The 22,051-nt window shown below is 37.3% G+C and overlaps 1 protein-coding gene and 1 long non-coding RNA gene across 2 annotated transcripts; one reads left to right on the plus strand and one right to left on the minus strand.

Moving 5' to 3' along the window:
• Positions 1-3,923: 3,923 nt before the first annotated feature.
• On the minus strand, positions 3,924-12,810 carry LOC136277964 (uncharacterized). The gene is made up of 4 exons (XM_066160921.1): positions 12,514-12,810; positions 6,828-7,214; positions 5,802-6,077; positions 3,924-5,035 (listed from the first exon to the last, which is right to left on the minus strand). The coding sequence occupies exons 1-4, from the start codon at positions 12,554-12,556 to the stop codon at positions 4,869-4,871; spliced, it is 873 nt and encodes a 290-aa protein (XP_066017018.1). The 5' UTR covers positions 12,557-12,810; the 3' UTR covers positions 3,924-4,868.
• Positions 12,811-16,348: 3,538 nt separating this feature from the next.
• LOC136278115 (uncharacterized) lies at positions 16,349-20,657 on the plus strand. The gene is made up of 3 exons (XR_010716202.1): positions 16,349-17,261; positions 18,134-18,463; positions 19,126-20,657. It is a non-coding gene; the product is annotated as an uncharacterized lncRNA (long non-coding RNA).
• Positions 20,658-22,051: the final 1,394 nt, after the last annotated feature.

The following is a 22,051-nucleotide window of genomic DNA, read 5'->3' on the forward strand; positions in this document are numbered from 1 at the left end:
GGTCTAAGAGTTAGGAATAGAGCGATAACAACCGCGCACGCATAGTCTTGTATGATTTGGCATATGCCCTCATCCCGCCAAAACATCTTCGCCCTATCTAACTCATCAGTTCCTCTTTGGAGACGAGTTTGTAGCGGGTGTTTGAAGTTTACACGGTATGTAAAAAAGAGAGTGAAGGCAAAAAGGAGCGTTGATGCGGCAGCTGAGAGTTTATGTCAAATGCCCAGATGCCACTGTCCTTGGAAATTCCTTTCTCTGCGCAGTAAAGGGAAGCGCTCCAGAAATGTTCGCCAGCAACGAACCAGGTTTCAAAAGCAGGCAGTGAGATTTTACAAAAAACCAAAGGTCGAGCATCCAGCGAATCAATCCATCAAACTCAGTCAACTCATTCCAGCAATCGAAAGTTCTGAAGAGGGTAAAGCCGAGCTGGGTAAAATCATAGGAGATGGCAACAAATTTGGAAAAAAGGGAAACAGATGGTCCTTGGCCACAACCAGCGTTGGTAAATATAAGTTCAATTCCATTTAGTTTTCATTTGCAGTTGTCAAAATTTCGTGAAATGCATAACTTTGTATACTGCCTTGGATTTTCAAAAAGATTCTTTAGTGTTTCAGTTTAAATAATATTTAATCACTGCAACAAGACATGTTTTGCATGCGAGACAAATGCAATTTTTATGTATCTTTAAAAAACTGTTCATTTTTTATTATTCAGTCTGGTGCTACAGTAACGATTAAATAATAAATAGCTACTGTGTCATCATCTTCATATAAAATTGAAGAAACATTTGTCATGAAGCTAACTATTTTATTTAATTTTCTACCGTTCAAGCTCTTGCAGTATACAACCATAGCCCATCTGGGCAGCATTAGTATAACTTTCCCGCTCCAAGGTGTTATTGATCACCTTTACTTTCAAAGTCAGGAGGAGAAGTTTAAGGAGTACCGAAAAAAATCGTGAAAGTGCTGGTCATTCCTGCCCTCTTGGAATGGGAGTATTGATGTGGGATGAGGTGAAAGTAAGAGACAACGACTGGTTTTATAATTGGATTCATAAGTTTTTACGCCTGGCTGTTTTTGTTAGGTAAACTAAATTATGTCAGTACTGTAAACCAAAGTCTCATTTCATATGCTGATATTTATTTCTGCTGTACTATGTCTTAATCTACCTTTCAGATCCAAGATCCATGAAAGTAGCATAGAATCTGAAAGGTGGTGAAATAACAGGCTTTAGCATCTGGTTTGACAAATGTCAGGTTGCACTGTAATAAATTTCATCCTCATTGTAATGTGCTTTTTGTTTTTGCTTTGATTACAGCAATGTTATATGGTTGCAGCAATTCAAGAACTCAGCAAGGAACCCAATCACGAGAATGTGAAACCTGCTGCCAGTTTCCATGAAGCTTGTAACCTTCTTTTTGAAAAAGGACTTTTGAGCAATCGCAGGATTAATAGTCTCCACAGCCCTGTTATTGAAAATATCAAAAAAGGAATGGCCTTTTTCAAGAAATGGTGTCACAGCCATGAGAAAACAGGTAACTTTTGGCACAGTGTGCTTGATCTTCTTATGTTATATCTTATATTAATAAGTTATATATGTCATGGTTCAATTTTATTTTTCTTTTTGGGTATGGTAATGTATGATAATGAGTGAAATCAATGGGAAATTAAAATTTAAACTGAGGATAAAATTGAACCAAAACAATAAAAAAATGTAGACTTAATGAGTTTATTATCTAGATTTCAGAAGTAGTTCATCACCTTGCTACTTTGTATGATCAAAAATGATCACACTCATCAGGCATCAAATGACCAGTAAAATTCAAGTTAAATACATTAATAATTAATTATATATACAAAACAGGTGGTTGCTAGGCACATCTTCCAATAAATTCATTTTTCCAACTTGTTTACATTTATAGCCTTGAGTTTGTACAATACATTTGTTATTAATCAAATCAAATCGACCTGCAATAAAATACGTTAGAACATAATGACATTAACAAGTGATTGTTCCTTTTGGTTTTTCCTTAGTATATGCTGATAACTCAAATAAATCCAGATAAAAGTGGTTTTTGGCATGGCAGGTCAGTAAAAGAATAGGATGAATTGTGTACTGCATCCCTTCATAAAATGAAACGTTGAATATTGGAGCCAACCAAGGTAGTTAAGGGTGGCTTGCCCTGAGAATCTAGACTTTTTTCGGTGGTCAGTTTACGTTTTCAGCTCAGTTGTTAACACCAACTTACCCGCAATACTCAAGTGGTTTACATAGGGTTTTCTGCGCAAATTTGGTCAATGTTTAATTTCTGACTGTGATAATCCAAAGGGGAAAACATGTCGATTTTATAGTATGCACAAGTTTGGATATTTCTTCCTCAAGAGACAAGCATAATATTTCAAATCGCTTGAGATTTTATCTTCTTCCTTTATATTGCTTGAGTTTGGTCGCGACTTGAATATGCTAGCGTGGTATGGTCACCTCATACCAAACGAAACATCAACAATTTGGAACAGGTCCAACGCAGGGCTACGAGATTCATTCTTAGTAGGGATTATTCGGAGCACGAGCGCCTTAGTAAATTAAATTTATTGCCTTTGCAGTATCCTAGAGAAATTAATGATTTAGTTTACTTTTTTAAGTGTTTAAGAATATATATGAGTTAAATATTTTCGTTTATGTATCGATTCGCTCTTGTATCAAACTGTTGAGAAACGTTGATTATTTAACGCTTGATGTCCCTTTCAGCAGGACTGACGTCTTTAAAAATTCTTTTTTTGTTCGAATCTGTCGCCTGTCGAATGAACTACCTCTTAGTATAAGAGAGTCAAATACCTTGTCGATCTTTCGAAAGAATTTGATGGCCTTTAAGTTTATTGTTGATTCATGTCGCATGTTTTTTATAACTGACGTGTTACACTAACAATTTTTAGATAATTTTATTACTTAATTAATTCTGTAGATGTAATAATAGGTGGCTTATTTTTAAGGAGTCTTGCATTCTGTTTTAAGCCTACCTCAGATTTGTCATTCTACTTGTACGTCTGAAACTTTATTCAAAATTAAAAAAAAAAATATCAGATGAGATTCTTAGAAATGTTTTCACTGCAGGGCAGCCCTCTCAAGACTGGGACTGACTGTTTTGCCATTAACATGACACTTCAACAATGAAAATCTACATAAAGCATCCTGTCTACCTGTGATTGTTAACCCCCTAACTCCCAAGATCTCATTAGTAATTCTCCCTACTGTCTGCCGTAAAATACTTATTATTTCAGTTTGGAGAATTTGGTATTGGATCAACTTGTAGTCCCCTTATTGAGTTGTCTTCTTTATTCTTCTTACTTGTTTGTTTGATTTTGTGTTGATATTGTAAGGAGAAATTCTGTCTTGGTCACTCATGGGAGTTAAAGGGTTTAGCAGCAGGAGCTTGATTTAGATGGAGACAGAGAAAAGTTAGTGACCTATTAACTCCCAGACCAAATTTGTAATTCTCCTTACCGTCAACCATACAGTTCTTATAATAACAGTTCAGAGAATTTCGTATTGGATCAACTCATTATCCCCAAATTGATAGTTTTCTTTATTTTCATCACTTGTCTAGTTGACATCGTATTGATATTGTAAGGAGAAATTTTGTCTTGGTCACTCCTGGGAGTTAAAGGGTTAAAACTTATTTTGGCGTCTCTTCAGCGAATTTTGATGTGTTTTTGGTAAGGCTTCACACACTTTTATGATTCTCTCACCAACAGGTAAATGCTTCCGCATTCTTCTGAACCGTATGCTACTCATATCCCGTGTTTATAGCAAAAGCTAAAAGCAAACCAAACTAGATGAAAACGTTTATCTTAGTAGTGTTTATTAATTAAAATGGAGATTATTACAAGGGTTGGTTGTCGGGCCAAATAATATTGTAATTGACCTGCATGTAGCTTCCTTTATTGCTTTAAAGGCTCTTTCCGTTTTCGTGATGGTTTACTGAAACGACAGGATTGAGCTCATAAACATTTCTAAAAGAGCCGAAAAGGCACATTACATTTGATTAAGTTGCTTTGATAGTTTTGTACGGAATCCATTTTCTACCATTTAGTACAATCGACCATGCTAAAAAGGCAAATGTTTTGCATCTTATACGAGGAAACGTGTCGTTGAAAAGTGTTAATTTTGAAACAAGAATATTTATACATATAGCGCAGCAAATTGCATTCTTGCTGTATTTACTAACATTAGGCCAGAATATAGGTTTCAATTTTTAAAAAAGTTCTCTCCTACGAAGCCATTCCGTGCCACTTACGGTAACGAACTCTTCAGTTGCAAGTTGGAATTTTTTTCAGTGATTGGGTTGTGCTCCGAACTAACGTTGTAAAACAAAGGATTTTGAGTACCGATGCACTCATCAAATGGGTGCGTCAGATTGTTATTCAAAGACTAATAGATGGTTTTTGTCAAAGTAACTCATTTCTCATTTTCTCCATGAGAAAATTCTCTCTCGTCAATAACAAGAATTGATCTGTTTTAAAGTTTTCTATTTTTCCTTAGAAATTATTTGAAAGCAGACTTACAGTGTACTACAATAACGTAAGTTTTATTTATAACTTATGAGAACTATCGGGTCAGTGGAGACAATTTAGAGGCTTAGAGTAGAAACCGGCAGGTAGCTAAGAAAGAGAAAAAATTGGAGAAATTGTATCGCTGCTTTTGCTATTATTTCGGTATACCAGCAAATGGTGCATTTCATGATAGAGTATGATCAAGGTATACTCTGTTTCCTGTTTGCCCGCCGTTCTATTGTCTTTAAGTCACTAACCCGAAGCCTCCTCATTGGCTCTAGGCTCGATCTTGGCCGTTGTGGAGTGCTCACCTAATGCTTATTCATCAATGTGCTGCTCATAAGCGAGATTCCTTTTGCAATGGTGCGCACGCGAGCGAAAGACAACTACTGCAGCTATTAAAAAAACTGACACACCTATGACTACTGGGAATAACCACACAGGGCTTCCTCTATCATGTGATGTTTGTGTTGGCATATGAGGAACTGGAAAAAAAGATAGAAAAACACTTTAATCGTCGTCATCGTTTATGAGCAACATCAGTTCAAGTGATATTTATACAAATTTAACAGCATGAGACTTGAAATACTGGAGGACAGGCCAGGGGAGGCCACTTTGGTTATCAATCTGTCTGTAATTAACTTGCGGATGAGTGGCTTGGCCAATAGGCCATTTTACAGTTGTGTACTTAGTTGCCAAGCCTTTGATTTGGAGTGAGGCTGAAGGTGACCTTGTTGTGTTAGAGACCTGAATCTAGTTAGCATGATAACAAATTAATTTGCATTTCAAAAGCAGCAAGGTTTGTATCATAACATGGTCACCCTTAGCCTCACTCCTGTTCAAAGGCTTGGCAACCAAGCACACAACTGTAAAACGGACTATTCAGAAAATTGAAAACTTTTTTTTTAACGTATAAAAAAGCTAATCGAACCAGTGAACGATACTAGAAGAAGATATCAAATTGTCAGATCTTGATAGAGTAACGTGAACTGCTTAAGATTACAGGGACAATGATGTGGTTGATAACATGACTTGCGCGAAGGAGATCCTTGGCTTAAAAAATCAGAGAAACTAACTACTTGAATAGGTAACGATCCCATTGGGCTTCTGGTGGGGGAGTGTTTGCTATTTTTAAATCGCTTAACACAGAGCGCGCCTCTGAAACGCTCTGGAAATGAAAATTCAATCAGTAACATAAGTATCTGCATCAGCAATCTAGTTCATGTGTATTTAATTCGACAAACAAATTACCTGTTAGCTTTCGTGATCCATAATTATGCTCCAAAACTGTAACCACAATCTCCTTATGGTCTTCACCAACCTGGTTGTAAGCTCTGCACAGGTAGACTCCGCTGTCGTTTAGCGTTACTCCATTTAGAACCAATGTATCATTACCAACAATTCGCCCCTGTTTCGTCCATGTTATGGTCGGTGCAGGAAGACCCTTTGCTTGGCTGTTTATTTGCAAGTTGTTTCCAATGTTCACGGAAAAGTTTTCCTGTTTGGGACCGGTTATCTTAGGAGGATCTGTTTAGATATTTGAGGTTTAAGTTTTTCTAAATCAGAAATGAATCTCAGAAGGAAAGCCAATTTTTTGTCTCGTTTGTGACTGACCACACCTTGTACGTATTTTACATCGTAAGTTCTGTGTAAGGCTTCACATCGTTAATACAACAGATCTAGAAGGTAATTGAGACCAATTTAAGATTTCTCTCTAATATTGGTCAAACGAGTAGATATTTTCCTTTGCATATGTGAATCAAGGAAGAACGTATGTCTATAAAGTCATGACAAAATCCATGCACTTTGCAGCCAGGAGACGATGATGTGATAGGGTGAGGGAGTAATCTGTGGCCCCTGGGGGGGGGGGGAGGAGCACTTTCTAGCTATAAGCTAATGGGAATGTGCCGCGGGATGGACTCACATTGTCACGACTCGATTGACCAAAACTGGGTGATATTTTTAATAGTCATTAGAATAGGGTCGCGCATTTTTGGAATTTTAGGGGTGAGAAGATTCTGGTAAGTGAGGATATGTGTCAATTTATGTTATAATGACCTCCTTAAAAGGCTTTATAAGGTAGATACAAAACTGGGATCGCGAAAGTTACATTTTCTTAAAAGTGGCTAAGTTGGGGTCCATAATTGGCCGCTAAATGACTATGGGCAAGAGTCTCTGAATGGCCAGCGGCACCTACCCAGAACACATTTACCTAGGTACTCCCCACTTCCAGGCGTGTGGCATCCCTGTGCAAATGAAATGTAACAAATGTATTACCCTCAAGAAGTAGCATCACAGGATCCGTCAATGGAGGTTGATGAAGGCCAAGCTCAACCTGAAGACAGTAATGATTCTCGTCCTTCATGGTTAAATTATGGAGTATGAATGCAACTTGAAGCTTGGACATGTTAAAGTCGCAGCTAATTTTCTTCTCATAGTTTGGTCTTATCAGTACCTCACCATGTCTATCGATGACCAAGAGTTTTGTTTTCAGGAATCCTGGATCTTTCCAGATTCCAAACATCACCTCGAATATGCTACTGCTCCATGTCTCTGAGGGGGGTAACCCAAGCGTCCAATTAAGCGTAACTTTGTCTTCGCTATGGACAATCAGAGGATCACTTGGTCCAGAAACAATTTTGGGATAACTTCCTTGGCACAATGCTACAAATTGAGCAAAAAGAATATGAAATGTCGCATAAAGACAGACTCAAAAGTGATCATGTGAGCTGTTTTATAACTCTTTCAATAGACTGGTTGAAGCCTTGTTCTGTATTCCCTTATGTTATTAATGTTTATTTCACCAATCCAAGTTCTCTCCCCTCTATAGAAATTGTTATTTGAATAATACGTTATGCTTATATGTAGCAGTTTTGCAATCGTAATAGCCCAATGCAATTTCGATATATTTCAGCATGATAGACTGGTGACGAAACTCCAACACCGAAGGGAGGCTCGGGGGAATACGCCGCGAATAATGAAAACGAACGCACCACTGCAAATACTGCAAGGAAAGCCACGTGCGTTTGATAAATCGGGAATTCTCGGCGTTTTTTTTTTTTGGTCCATTGCAGTTATTTTTGCATGTATCATTATCAAGTATTGTGCTTTTGCTCTTTGCCGTAATGGGAATAAGAAAAGACTGAATCTAAGTTACTTTTGCTTTCCTACAAGGCCCAATGAGCGTAAGAAGTGGGAGGTTTTCTGTAAGCGAGCACATAAAAAATTCAAGATACTCGGTGATCCAAGAATCTGTTCACTGCATTTTAAGGAAAGCAACATCGAAATTTCGAAAAAGTGCACGTTCAGACTGCTATTCGACTATCTTTGACCCAACGAAATCTATAAATACTGTTAGTTCGCGTTCGAAGCGTCTTGCCGATAGGAAGAGACAGTGTAATGAACAACCGCAAGCCAGGAAGGTTCGTCCCAGAAATCTCGATGTTAAGGACTCCATAGAGACTCGCGGGGATTTTAGTGCTGATGCGACTTCAGTAAACCACGATCAGTCGTACTTCTGCAGTCAGGAACAGGCAACACCGAAAAGAAACACGAACGGTTCTGATACTTTTCTTCCGAAAGGGAAATGTTCTACGGCATGTCAAACAGACTTGACAGCTGACGAAATAGACTATTTAGTATCTGAACTGGAAGAGTGCAGGAGGAAGAATAAGATTTTTAGCGAAAAACTTGAAAACCAAAAGGATCTTAAAAGAGAACTTAACACTGAAGACATGATCAAGGATGATGAATCTGTTAAATTTTGTATAGGCTTACCACACCTTGCTTGTTTCAACCTTAGGGTGAATTCAACCCTACATAAAAAAATTAAATACTGGGACAAAAAGAAGAATGGTAAGTCGTACCATCAGAATGACGTGTCTAAAAGAGTCTGGAAGACAGTGACATCTTTCTGAGAAAGAAGAGTGTCTCTTGGTACTTTGCGGACTGCGTTTGGGTTTGTAAGATTGTGACAATGTGGGTATGCTTGTTAGCAAAAGTTTTTGATGGTACCCTACTTCGCTGGCTAGCCCGTGAAGAGGTCAAGCGACAGTTTCCAAATTCTTTCAAAAAAACACCCTGACACAAGAGTGATCATTGATGCAACTGAGTTTTTCACTGAGAAGCCCACATCCCCATGAGCACAGAAGGCCTCATGGAGTGAGTACAAACAATATAATACACTTAAATTGGTCGCAATTGCACCTTGTGGAGCTTTTACTTTCATCTTGAAACTGTGGTCAGGAAGAAGATTGTCCAGGAGAGTGGTCTCATTGATCTTCTTGAGAAGGGTGACCATTTAATGGCAGATAGGGGATTCAACATAGGAGACCTTCTGACAAGAAGAGGGGTGAAACTTAACATCCCTCCCTTTTCTAAGGGTAGGTTTGCAAATTTTACATACCATACTAGCAGAAATAAAAACTTCCCTTGTTAACTAACCCTGACCTCCCCCCCCCCCCTTAAACACAAGCCACTACCTTGTTTACATTTCCAGCAGCAAATGTGCACAATTACCTGGTGAACTGTTAGTCACATTGTCATTATTTTAATTTCTTACGTTTAAGTTTTTTTTATTTTGTTGTTTCACAAGGAAACAGCTGTACAGAAAAGCAAGGGCAACAACATCAAGCATTGCCAAAGTCAGAATACATGTTGAATGTGGAATCAAAAGATTGAAAAACTTCCAAATCTTTCAATGCAACATGCCACTCTCAATGGTGAGATTAGCTAACTAGCTTGTGATCATTTGTGCTGCCATTTGCAATCTATTACCACCACTAGCAAAATGAACAGAGAAATATATATGTTTTTGTGATTTAGCGTGATTTCGTGACTTTTAATTATTAAAATTTCAGCTTGGCTTTCAAGCTAAGAGGAGAACAAACAAAACAAAACAAAGCAAGCAAACAAACAAGTCCACAATCTCAGTATTGCTGGTTACCTTTGCACTATTCCTCAGCCTTTTCAGTTAAAAATATGTATCAAATGTGATCTATTTCATAACCGTAACTAAAGAGAAATAATTTCATTGTAAACTACATACAAAATACATACAATATAGCATGTTATGGTAAGAACAATTATGACATCTGTGACCAATTGGTAAAGCTTCTAGGAATGTCCACAATTTCAAAGGGTGCTTCTGTTAATATTGTACAAAATTCAGCAAAGGAGAATACAGGCTTTTCACTTTCACCACTCATTTCCCACAGCACTGGCAGACTCGTGTTATATCAGGGCTAGAACCTAAATGGGAAAACTCAAGGTCAATTATGAGGCCAGTTTCAACAACATGCAGCTCCCTGTGAACCTTTTTCAGTTTTTTTGCAGTAGAGGTCCACAGCTGATTCTTCTTTCTCATGTCCCCATGCAAATTGTATTGGCTGCCTTCAGAGGGAAGAGGGCAATATCCCAGTAGGTCTTTAAGAATATTGTCTGGGCTGGTACTTTTCTTTATATGACAAATCTTATAGAAATTTGAGCCAGTAATTCTGCCACTGTTGTTCTTTCTAAAAGTCACAGTCCCCTTGCAACTTGGTCTTTTTAAAAATCATATCTGCTTGATACTGGTCAATTTTAATAAATGATAGAAATTCATGACATATTTCTTCAGTAACATCTAAGGTTTTGCGGCTGTCTAATCCTTTTGATTATCATAAGAGAAATGCATCTCAAAGTTCAGAAATTGTATTTACTTCAACAGCAACCATTTCCTCTTCATGATCAAGACACTGGCCATTTGAAACAATTTCCAAAACTTCTTCTTCAGTTACTTCCACAGGTACCTGTGGAAGTATTTGAAGAATGACTGCAGATGATGCATGTTCCTGTAAACCAGCTTTGAGTTGATCCATAAATGACACAGGGTCAAGTTCAGTTGACCTTGGATCAAAAGCTGTTGGCTTAAGTGTTTCCTTGTCAGTTTTGCCATACTCAGCCTTATTATTATGAGATTATCAAATTGTCAAGAGAGCAAGATTTTCCATTACATTTAGCTCTTCATTTCCATTTGCACTCTTTTGAAGTTGAACAACTGCTGCAGGTTATTATGCACAGTATTTTCAATGTCAAATAGCAGTGCATGCCTACATGCCTACATTTCCCATCAGCCCTACAATATAGATTAATAAAAGGGTTATTAAAATAAATATTAATTCAAAACTGAACAGTCTACACTTGGCCAGAAATAGAGAGGTAATAGGCAATTTGATGGCTAGACTATTCTGTAAAATCCTCTGTTACTCTGAGAAAATGTGAACAGGTCTCAGATAAGGAAAAAAGTATTATTACATGTATTACCATTTTTGTAATAGATCATAACTGGCACATATTCAGTAAAATTATGTTACGGGACATTTTCTTTACAGTTGTTGTGCCTGTTAGAACTTTTGTTACCTCTAGTAGCTTTTTAAGTATCTTTTGATACTATTTCCCTTACACTCAACTTAAATACTAAAAAAACATAAATCCATAGGATGAAATGTTTTAGCATTGAAAGATGTTTAGAAAGAATAAAAAAAAACATAATGTGCATGTACTTACCCTCCTTGGCATGGGCAAAATGCACCTCGTATTGCACCGTTATTTTTTAAAATAATGATACCATTATTGCTGTCCTTTCTGGATACCGTCTTTGATCTTTCTGTTGGTTGAACCTGATAGGTAAATGTGACATGTAAATGAGTGGCCGGGTATTCTGAAGTTGCTCCTTAAACGCCAGCTCAACCAACTCGGCCTTTCTTTGCACTTTCCTTCCAAGGATTTTTGTAACCCTCTTTCTTGAAGGAAGGTTCGCAACCAGGGCAACTTTTGACGCTGAAGTATTGTAGATTCCTCTCACCCTCTTCTTCCGACGTGGCCATGTCCACGATGATTATTTCGATTTACTGTTAACTCGAAGAAACTACGATTTTATACTGAAAAAAACGATAATCATCCAAGAAAGCAGTTTAACCTCGAAGTTAAAAGCAACCAAAGCTCGATTCAAATGAATTTTGTTCCCCGGAGCCTCGCTTCGGTGTTGAAGTTTCACTACCAGTCTCTCACGCTGAAATATATTGAAATTGGGCTACTGCGTTTTCACTGTTTTCGCCTATTCCATCTCCTTTGTGGTTCCAAGATTCCTGATTTTTCAACAGATTGACCCCTTTCATATAGAGACATTAAATGATATGCACATTTTGTTCCGCAACAGTTCTCAGAAATACAGGATGTTTGTAAACAGCTTTCTGGGAGGAAATGATATGGGTAGTTCTCAGAATTTAAGTTTGGATTTCGTTCTTGAGTATTTGCATATTTTTTCGGTAGCAACAAAAGGGAATGTTGAAATTATTTCGTGAGGAATAATCTCCGTTTGATAATTCATGACACGTCTTGTGGCAGATTTCTGCCACAAGCACAGCTTCCACCCGCTTCAAAGATGTAATACATAGCGCTCAGTCAGTTTCTTTTTTTAAAAGCCGTAGCTGTCTCAGTTTTTTATGTTTCTACAGTGGGTCTCATGGAGTGCACAATTCATAATGTATCCAGACTTGACCAAGATATACGATTTGCTTGTATCTGCTTCGGAGAGAACACTGAATACTCTCGTTACTTTCACCTTCAAACTAGCAGATGGTTACCCTGAATCGAAATAGAATAAGGTCCTCAACTCTCTAAATATTTCTGTACATCATCCATCAGTTGATTTTGATTCCGTGTTTCGCGCTTAAATTAGGCCAGCAAGACATTAAATTACAGCTTTGACTTTAATATTTCGTGAGTTGCGTAGGCGTAAGTCCAGTGTAACAGTTTTGCTTCCCCGGTTACCGTGTTTATTAAACGTATACATACGTATACATACTTTTCACCCTTTTCTCTATGTTCTCAGTGAAACTAATGAGTTGTCTTTGAGATTATCTTCATCAATCAGCCAAGATTGAATCATTTAAATGTAAAAATGGTCGCATGTTCAACCTACCTGAGGGCCACAGGGACATCAGAAAAATACCTGAAAACATCATGGCGGTTGCTTCTCGTCGGCAGCGTATGGAACCGTTTTCTCACTCAATCCAATTTTAGAATGGTATGGTTTGGAATTTGATAGTAAAGACGTAGTTATTAACTGAAAATAAGATACCCTTCAAGCTTTTAACCAAAGTAACATTGATTCGTTATTTATTTTTTTTATAAGCAAAAAAATTCATGTTTCCGAGAAAAGGCCGTCAGCCAATCGTGGGGAACTCATTCTATCCCGTCGCTCCGAGTGAGTGGGGGCCTGTGAAAAGCGTGTAGACTGAGGGCCAAAATGCTGGAAAATATTTTTCTTCGAAATTTCTCCCAGATTTTATGAATATCATTTGCCGTAAGAAATTATTTGTTTGTAAACCTACCAATTATAAAACGGGAACTAGTTAGAGAAGCTCCCGCTAGAAGGAAATTTCGCACTGCGATTCTGCACAGTCCAAACAAATAACACTTTAAAACTTTTATTCAGAGTTTCAAAAGCGAGTGGAGAAGTGAAGAGGAGGAGATATGAGAAGGGAGGATTATTACAAACTTGAAGCTCTCGACGGGTTCCATATAAGAGAGTGAGGCTTATGGAGTGGCGGTCGATACTGTTTGTGTATTTAGGGTCAGGCGCGCTAGCGAAAACTTGATCTGAGAATTTTCAACTTTGCAAAGTCCGTTTCAATGTAGGGGAAGTTATTTTCTGTGCTCTATTTCTAAATTGTTTTCATTCATCATCAATTTTTTTAGGTCTTTTTTTTATACAGCGCAACCAACTTCTTCCTCCGACAATTCTAGCAAACATTATTAAGTTCCTCTATATTCTAAGTATTACGTGTATTCCTCACTTCCCCTACCGACGATGTGTATACAGTACATCTCAAACTGCAATACAAAGCTGGAAATTGGCCAGTTATTTCGTGACACAGGCTAAAATTAGCGTTTCTCGGAAAACGGGAAATATGTTAATGATACGTGGTGTCAATAATTGTTTTGACTTCATGCCAGAAGCGACTCAATAGCATCAAAAGCTGAAAGGGAATTACCATGTGTCTGAATTTAGAATATGGGCTGCTCTCTGTATAAATATATTTTGAGTCGCCTTTTTGAAGTTAAAGTGAATTTCTTTTTCCTATTTGAGGAAGGAAGACATTAACAGCTGCAAGGAGGATATTGGGCAAAGCTATTATTATACCCAGAAATGAAACCGTTAATTTTACCTCGCATTCCTGTTTTCCAATTCCTGCCCTCATTTTAGTTGTTTCAAATCTCGACTCAGTCTGTTGTAAGTCTGCACTGACTTTTGTAAATCTCATCCCGTGGTGTTTGCTGACACGTATTGGAACACAGATGAATATCTTTACGTCTCCTAAGTTAAGTTACACTAGACGCATGTTGGTATTCACCCGGGCTTTCTGTTGGAAATAAACTTTGCTTTTTGTGCTTGAATTTGCCTAAGTTTTTTATACAGTTATTGGTTTATCCTGTAACTGTTTTCTCTCTTGGTATGCCAGAGATGCAGGTTTCTCACATATTTATACAGAGCTGAAAAAGGCATTTGTTATATAGTGTGAAGACCCTTCTCTGGAGTGGAGTGGGGTGGGGTGGGGGAAGGTAGTGCTGTATATAATTGGCTACTATTTCAATATTTATTACTAGACACTATTTTTATCATTATACTTTTTTCGAGTAATACTCGAAAAAAGTATATTAATAAAAATAGTGTCTCATAATAGATACTCAAATTAAATTTTGTTTTGGAGGTGGAAGGTTGTAGTGAGGTAAGTCTTTTGCCAAACAGGCTGTCTTCTTATGTTTTCTTTTTCTTTGTTGAAAAAAGTTTCAGGCTGAGATAGCTTTTAATTATGAACAGCCCCAAGTGCTAAGGTGATGACTCTTAACCAAAAGAAAACAAAAAGTTACTACCAGATGAACTATTAATTTTATGGGGTTGTTGGAGTGGTTCTCATGAATGTGTAAAATATACTTTAGCATATTTTTACTATTACCTCCCAGTTTGTTTGTTTCCATTTGGAGTTACTGGGCTAGTATACTTTAGTTAATACATTCTGGTTTATCGGTCAGAGTGGTTTCACTAAACCTGGTGAGAACTAATTGACTGTTAGTGTTTAGAGTAATTTTAATTTTCCGTGAAAGAATGGGGTAATTAACAGTTAGTGGTGTACATTGAATTTTTTCTCTTTGGTTCTCTATTAACTACTACAAACTAAATAGTCATTTCTTTATTTCATGGGAAAATGAATATCACTCTATAGATGTAAAAAACAAAAGGTCACAAAGCATTTAGAATCTAATAACATTATTATAATTCATCACCAGTACCCAGGCTTATTGAAATCACTCTAATCAATTACCACTATTTTCATTTGCTCTTGAATAAAAAATGACTATTAAGTTTGTGACAGTTAATAGAATGAACAAAAAAAAATCAGAGAACATGTAGCAAACAGTATTCTGTATTGCCCTGGAGTGTTATATTTCTCTTGTAATTTTCTAATGGTATCAACAAGTGAAGCCGTTCCATTTTTGTTTTTTGTGTACTGAAGAGGGGATGTGTCTCTTTCATTAGAGCAGGAGAGAATACATGCATTTTGATCTTTTTGTGGGTCTAAAGATAAAACTGATGCAGTATGAAGAAAATATATCAAAAACCCTTTGCATTCACTATTATTTATTATTTCATTCCCAAGAATTGACTTGCTTTAAAGTGAATCAGTGAACAGTCCTTCACTCTCAAACAAATTATCCAAATTTTCTTCAGTTCCACAAACATCTAACAGTTCTTGGAAGATTAGCTGGTGATAGCTGGTTGTGTTCTAAACTTGATTTACGACACATCTTTTTGCTGCTGTCAACAATGGTTGGTAAGGATGAGTTGTAATTCCAGTAATTACATGGTTTCATTATAGAGTAGCAAGAGAGAGTATAGAGCTACAGCACAACTTAGATTAAAGTTTATGGTTTCATTCAGACTGTTTTGAGAAACCATCCTATTTTGTACATTCTCAATTTGTACTCCTTTCACCTCAAAAAATATATCATTGTTATGTGTACTCTGAAAATAATGCACTAAGCTATCAAGAGATGGTACTTCAAGAAGAACACATGTACCTTGAGGCTGCCCTTTACCAGACAAATCTCTAGCATGAGAATCAAATATTTTGAACCCCATATTACTATTACAATAGGTTGCAACAGCAATACACCCTACTGTTAATATGAAATTGGGGTAGCTTTCAGATATGAGCGACTCAAAGGCTCTTGTAAAGACTTACAGTACTGATATCCCTCTATAGCAATTTCTTGGTGAACAGTACCAGAGACCTTTCATTGTATTCCAGTGGATAATCAGTATCAGACACATTTAGTGATGTTGGTAATTCTGACTGCATTAAATATGCCTGTCTGACTAATCATGACAAACTTGAACAGAACTGATTTCCAATATTCATTAATAATTTGTATAAGATCATTTGCAGAGCTGATTCCTTGTGTGTTGTTGTAAATCAAAGAACATAAACTCATTACAACACATTGTTGTCCTGCATTCTGTCCAAAAACTAATTTGTTACCTTGACTATATATGTAGCTACTATTGTTTTGTTAGGGTCAACTTATGTTGAAGGGCCTGAAGTTTTTCTCTGTCCCTACTTAATTTGTAGTTGCAATAATTTGCTACATGAGCCTCATTGTTGCAAGAACACATCAGTTTGTTATAAGAAAACAATGTTAAATATCGACTGGCACGATATTTTACCTTTCTTATACTTTAACGAATTCTTTCTCGACAGTTAAACTTAACCGTCCTTTTATTAAATAGCTTTTTAGCATTAACATAACAGTACAACGTAGATGACATGGGGATACATGAGAGAATACATGCATATACAAGTTTTCTAACCTTTCTGCTCTTGTTCCTTAACCTTTTCAAATTTCGTATTGGTATTCTGCTTGGTTCACGATCACGTCTACATACACGATTAGATTTGCGTCTATGCATTAGGTAGCTCAGTTGATATAGTATGTTTCTCCATGAAAGGTTCACTCATAAATGTGCGCTCCTAAAGAGATATATCATAAGATTCGCGGACCGACCCGTTCCGAAAACGCTCGATATCTTTTAGTGTGGGTCTACTGCGAACGACATGTGCATATTTTGTATGCGTTTTGCGCGTATTACACACAGTGTCTGTGCTGATTTCGCACTGCGAAAGCTCCTCTTCGTCAGCCATTACACCATGCCATGTGCTCACTAGTCAAAACGTCGCGCAAGAGTCTGAGTCAGAAGGTTTCGCATGCGTGATGAGAATTTGACTGTGATTTGCGACAGAACGAAAGAAACAATAAAGCCGGAATTTCAGCTCTGGCTTTTCCTTAGGAAAGCCCGAGTAAGACGATTCGATTTGATGTATCAGCAACCTAAGCCTTTTCTTTAGACCTTTATCACGCAGCGTAACCTTGGATTGAGTAGCGCACCAAATCGAGGCTGGTCGGGCATTTGGGTTGTGCTACATTACAGTGATTTGAGTGGAGATTACAGGCAAGCATGGCCCACGATTATTGTGCGTTAAGTTCTGTAGTAACGACAAATGCGATAAAAGTGGTGAAAATTTATCTCTCTTCAACTTTCCTTCGACTGATTTATTGAAATCGAAATGGATTGCCGCTATAAGGCGAGATGAAGGGCCGGATATCAAGGTAAGAGTCGCGTCGTGACAAGGAGGCTGTTAGATGCACGTTCTTAGCGATCGACTTTCCCATTTGATTGAAGACTCAGCCAGCAGTTTTTTATCTATGAAATATTTGTTCATTTCATATCCATAACACTGGATTCAATTAATGAATGTAATATTCATTTTACAATATTTTTTTTATTTAACTTTGGCTCAAGCTGTCGAACGCACATGGTTATATTTTGTCGTAAGCACTAAAACATGGAACGACCTAAAAACACCTAAACCACCTAGAACCACCTACAATCATCTACAACCACCTCAAAAATTTCAAAAACCACCTCAAAAACATCTACAGCCACTTGCAAACCATCTAGAATAAGGCATAAATGTCTATAATAAGGCGAGACGACAATATGTCACGTACATGAAATGCGAGAATCGAACGAAACCTCCACCTCCTCATGAAATCTTACTCTCCCTAGTCCCATGTATAATCCACCATCTCACGAAACGAAATACGAGAGCATGCTAATTATATTTCATATTCCCTCAGTGGTAAAAGACTTGAAGAACTTTACAATATGAACTATCAAGTTACAAAAAATAATAAAGTAAAATAACAAACTCGTTGTCGAAAGACTGACTTGACTTAGCTTTTTCTACCCTGGGTACCAGCAGACGTTTTGGCTCCCGTCTAGAAAAAGTATGAATAAGAATGGTCATTAAAAATATTTTAAGCGAACTGTGGCAGCTCCTTGATTATGTTTGGGTACATACTGAGGTTAAAATAGCAATACATATGCTTCAACATACTTTCTAGTTGCCCATGGGTCTTGAGAAGGGCATAAGTATATGACAGACATTTTATGTGGTTTTCCTCCTTTTTTTAAACAGTTTCTGCAGGCAGAACACTGACGATGATGGTCAACATATCAGATGACAATCAGCAGGCTGATTAAATATACCTTGGTAAAGGCTCTCCTTCAATCTGCATTATCAAGCTCCTAAAAGAAGAAAATGGTGGTGGAACTTGTTACCATGAGATCCCTCACTGCAAAGAAAATAATGGTCTTAGACATTCAGAAGAAAAAACTCTTAATATCACCGTAAGAGATGTAACCAAGTCAGTGGAGGGCTGTTACAGGTTATATCCTTACTGCTTAGGATCTAACCACCATTGTACTACAGACCAACCTTTGAAGAGTTTCATGCTGTCTGTTGAAGGTAAAGCCAAATGGCTTACTGTAACCTTTCTCTCCCAGAAGTGATTAACATGTAATTTCTCCCTATAATATCTATGCATTATCCAGCAAACAGGTAATGAGAATACTTGAACTCATCAGGGACAAGAAATTACTTTGATTGAACAGCAAATTCTCATGACCAATTTACAAGGAAATGTGTAGCATCAAGAGGGGAGAATTAACAATCAGATCATGGGAATTAAATCGTTAATTTACTTGATGTTGGGATATCCTGGTTGGCTCTTACATTGTTTTAAATAGAATACTTCAGCATGTGAATCTATCTCAGTCAACCTAAGGTAAATATCTAAAGAGTATCCTTGTCTGGATGATGAAGCAAGAACCAATCAGCTGTAGGGCTGATAATGCATTAGCAGCCCGCTGTCAGTCTTTTGCGGCCTGCTGAGCATGTGTTTTGAAGAGGCTGATTTTCTATTTGGCCGCGTATATTGATAATAATGCTTATTAATTTAGCAGAAAGTTCATTTGGAATGCATTTCTTTCATGTGAATCTCTGTTAATATATCCTAATAAATTAACCAAGTTGAACACACAATTATTTATCAAATCTTAATAATTACTACTTCTTTTAATCATTAATTGTTCTTGTTATTCTATAATTTTTCTTTTTTTCCTTTTTAGGTGCAGATAACACAAATGATGCCATTATCACAGGGACTGTTTTTTCTGCAATCATAGTTGCCATCCTGATTGTATTTTTAGTGGTTGCTTTTTTGGTGGCGTTTCATTATCGCCTTCAAATTTTACTTTTGCTTTTACAAGCATGTCTTAAAGGGATATTCCCTTTCTGTTAGAGATGATCGGAGGTTTTGTAAAAATTATTTTCAGCAAGGGCCAATTCTGTATCAGACTCCAATGTTCCATTAATATTTGGTATACATTTTCAACTGCTGGGTAGTACATGGTGACAAAATGCATTAACGTAAATGATTAGGGCTCTGACTTTGAGTTTTCATAAACTACAAAAAGTGTTGTCAGTTCCACTCTTTATCGGTTTATAAGTTAAAGTTAACTTATAACTGTAATAAGGAAGGAAGCTCTGAGAACAACAGCAGTGATTTGGTGTAGCTATAGCTGTGTAGTGAAATAAACAAATTCTTCCAGAGTACCATTCTTTTTTATTATAATTAGATTAAGTATGCGTCATTGCAGGAAGATTTCTTTACCAGATTGCAGGAAAATGCGCTTCTGGGAGACTTAAGTTTTAAAAGCTTCCCGGGGGACCATGCCCCCGGACCCCCGTTGAGGTTCAGGCCTTTGGCCCTCAATTTTACAATGTGCATGTGCCTGCCCACTCACAAGGCAGTGCCCCTCTACTTCAAAAGTTAATGAAAACTCTGACTGACTCATCCTGAATAAAGTTATCACATTGAATGTCTTGTGCGAGTGTAGTCAGAATAAGGTTTATCCTTTTATGGAGAATGCAAGTGCTGTATTATATAGTTTCAATAAGGATATATTTTTATATTAAAGTTTGATGTTAGCAAAGATGGCTTTTTTAATATAAATCCTACAGATATTATTGTGTTATAACAATTAGGAGAAGTATTATTAGAAGGGGATGTTATTGAAGTTGTGAGGATGTAAGAAATGTTTTCATATGTTGTTTGTGGTATTAGAATAAGCAGTTGTATGTGCATATTTTTCATAATTTTGAATTATGTTTTAGGCCATTCTATATCTGAATAGATTAATCTGGTTAGGGGGAGGTAGGGTGATGGCAATGGGTGGTTTTTCATAATCCAGTGAAGGGCTTGTCTGCACAGGCTGTAAGATTCATTATTTCAATGTCCAATGCTCTGGAGATTATTCCATGTCAAGTCTTTACCTATCCAACCTACCGGTACTTCCAAACCAAGATTCTGGAAGCATTCTAGCACATATAAGCTTAGTACCTCTCTCCAGGGAAATAAATGGATACCAGCACCCACTCAGGTGAACTTAACCCTCTCCACCCTATCATGGGTATCCATATTCTCCATACTGACCTGTATACATTTCTGTGGTGCTAACATGGAGAATGTTTTCCCCCTGACCGAGAGCCCCTCCTGTTGGTGATTATTACCCTTATTATCATGACCTTAATGTTTGATTCAGCATTGATTTTAGGTGCCAATTACTCTTAGGGGTTAAAAGGGTAACTTATTGAACCACTGGGGTGGTTTTCTTGAATTAAAAACTTGTTCAAGAAGATTCGCATTAATACTTGTCTTGAATCACTGTGTACTGGGGACGAGAGGATATTGTCAAGCTGTGACACCACATTGGCTGCAAGATCCTAGCACAGACTTACGCTGCAGATTTACTGTTAACAAAAGCAAACAAGAGATTCCATCTCATGTGATTGCAATGTGTATCATGGTCATTGCATCACAAAAAATCCCTCTAAGGAAGAGAGCTGAAAATGACCAAGAGGTCATCCCCTCCCCCTCCACTTCGGACCAACCCTCTGCGAAATTTGAGCTTTTGAGGATTTGTCCAAGAAAATTGAGTTAAAATGCCCCTGACAGGCACATTTTCTTTAATTGGATGATTCTTTGTGTGATCTATGATTGTGGAAGAATTTAGCAGTCACCTCATAGTTTTCGGTGCAGCAGAGTGTTTTTTGCTTATTAGCATAATTCTATGATGTATAAACTTTCTTGAATAACATTTTCTCACAAAAGCTGACTCTTTACCTTTACCTTTACCTTCCATATTTAATATCAAAACTCATGTGTTCTGCTGCGTCGTATACCCCACCCCCCCCAAGTAAGGTTAAAAAATGTCCTACCTTGGAGTATGGAACAGAGGGGGGGGGGAAGGTGTGGATGTTAAAGCTTTAAATTAACTAGTGCATAAACCATAAGAAAGCATTTTTATAAAAAACTAGATCATCAGATTTCAATCCCCATTCTCATAAAAATCCTTTATGACTGCAGGGCAGCCCTCTTTGTGACTGCCTGTTGGGCCTTCATGGCGTAACGTGTCAACAATGAAATTCTGAGAAGTGCCTTTCCTCATAAAGCATCCTGTCTAACCTATGATTGTTAACCCCCTTAACTCCCAATATCTCTTAGTAATTCTCCCTACTGTCTGCTATAAAATACTGATCATTTCAATTTGCAGAATTTGGTATTGGATCAACTCGTAGTCCCTTAATTTAGTTTTCTTCTATATTCTCCTTATTTATCTGCTTGATTTTGTGTTGATATTGTAAGGAGAAATTCTGTCTTAGTCACTCATGGGAGTTAAAGGGTTAAGCAACAGGAGCTTGATTTAGAAGGAGACAGAGAAAAGTTCTTAAAACTTATTTTGGCGTCTCTTCAGCGAATTTTGATGTGTTTTTGGTAAAGCTTCGTACTCTTTTATGATTCTCTCACCAACAGGTAAATGCTTCGGCATTCTTCTGAACCGTATGCGACTCCTATCCTGTGTTTATAGCAAAAGCTAAAAGCAAACCAAGCTTTATGAAAGTTTATCTTAGTAGTGTTTATTAATAAAAATGAAGATTTCTACGAGGGTTGGTTGTTGGGCCAAATCATATTGTAATTCACCCTGCATGCTT

Source organism: Pocillopora verrucosa, chromosome 14 (assembly GCF_036669915.1).
Source record: "Pocillopora verrucosa isolate sample1 chromosome 14, ASM3666991v2, whole genome shotgun sequence".
Lineage (NCBI taxonomy): Eukaryota > Metazoa > Cnidaria > Anthozoa > Scleractinia > Pocilloporidae > Pocillopora > Pocillopora verrucosa.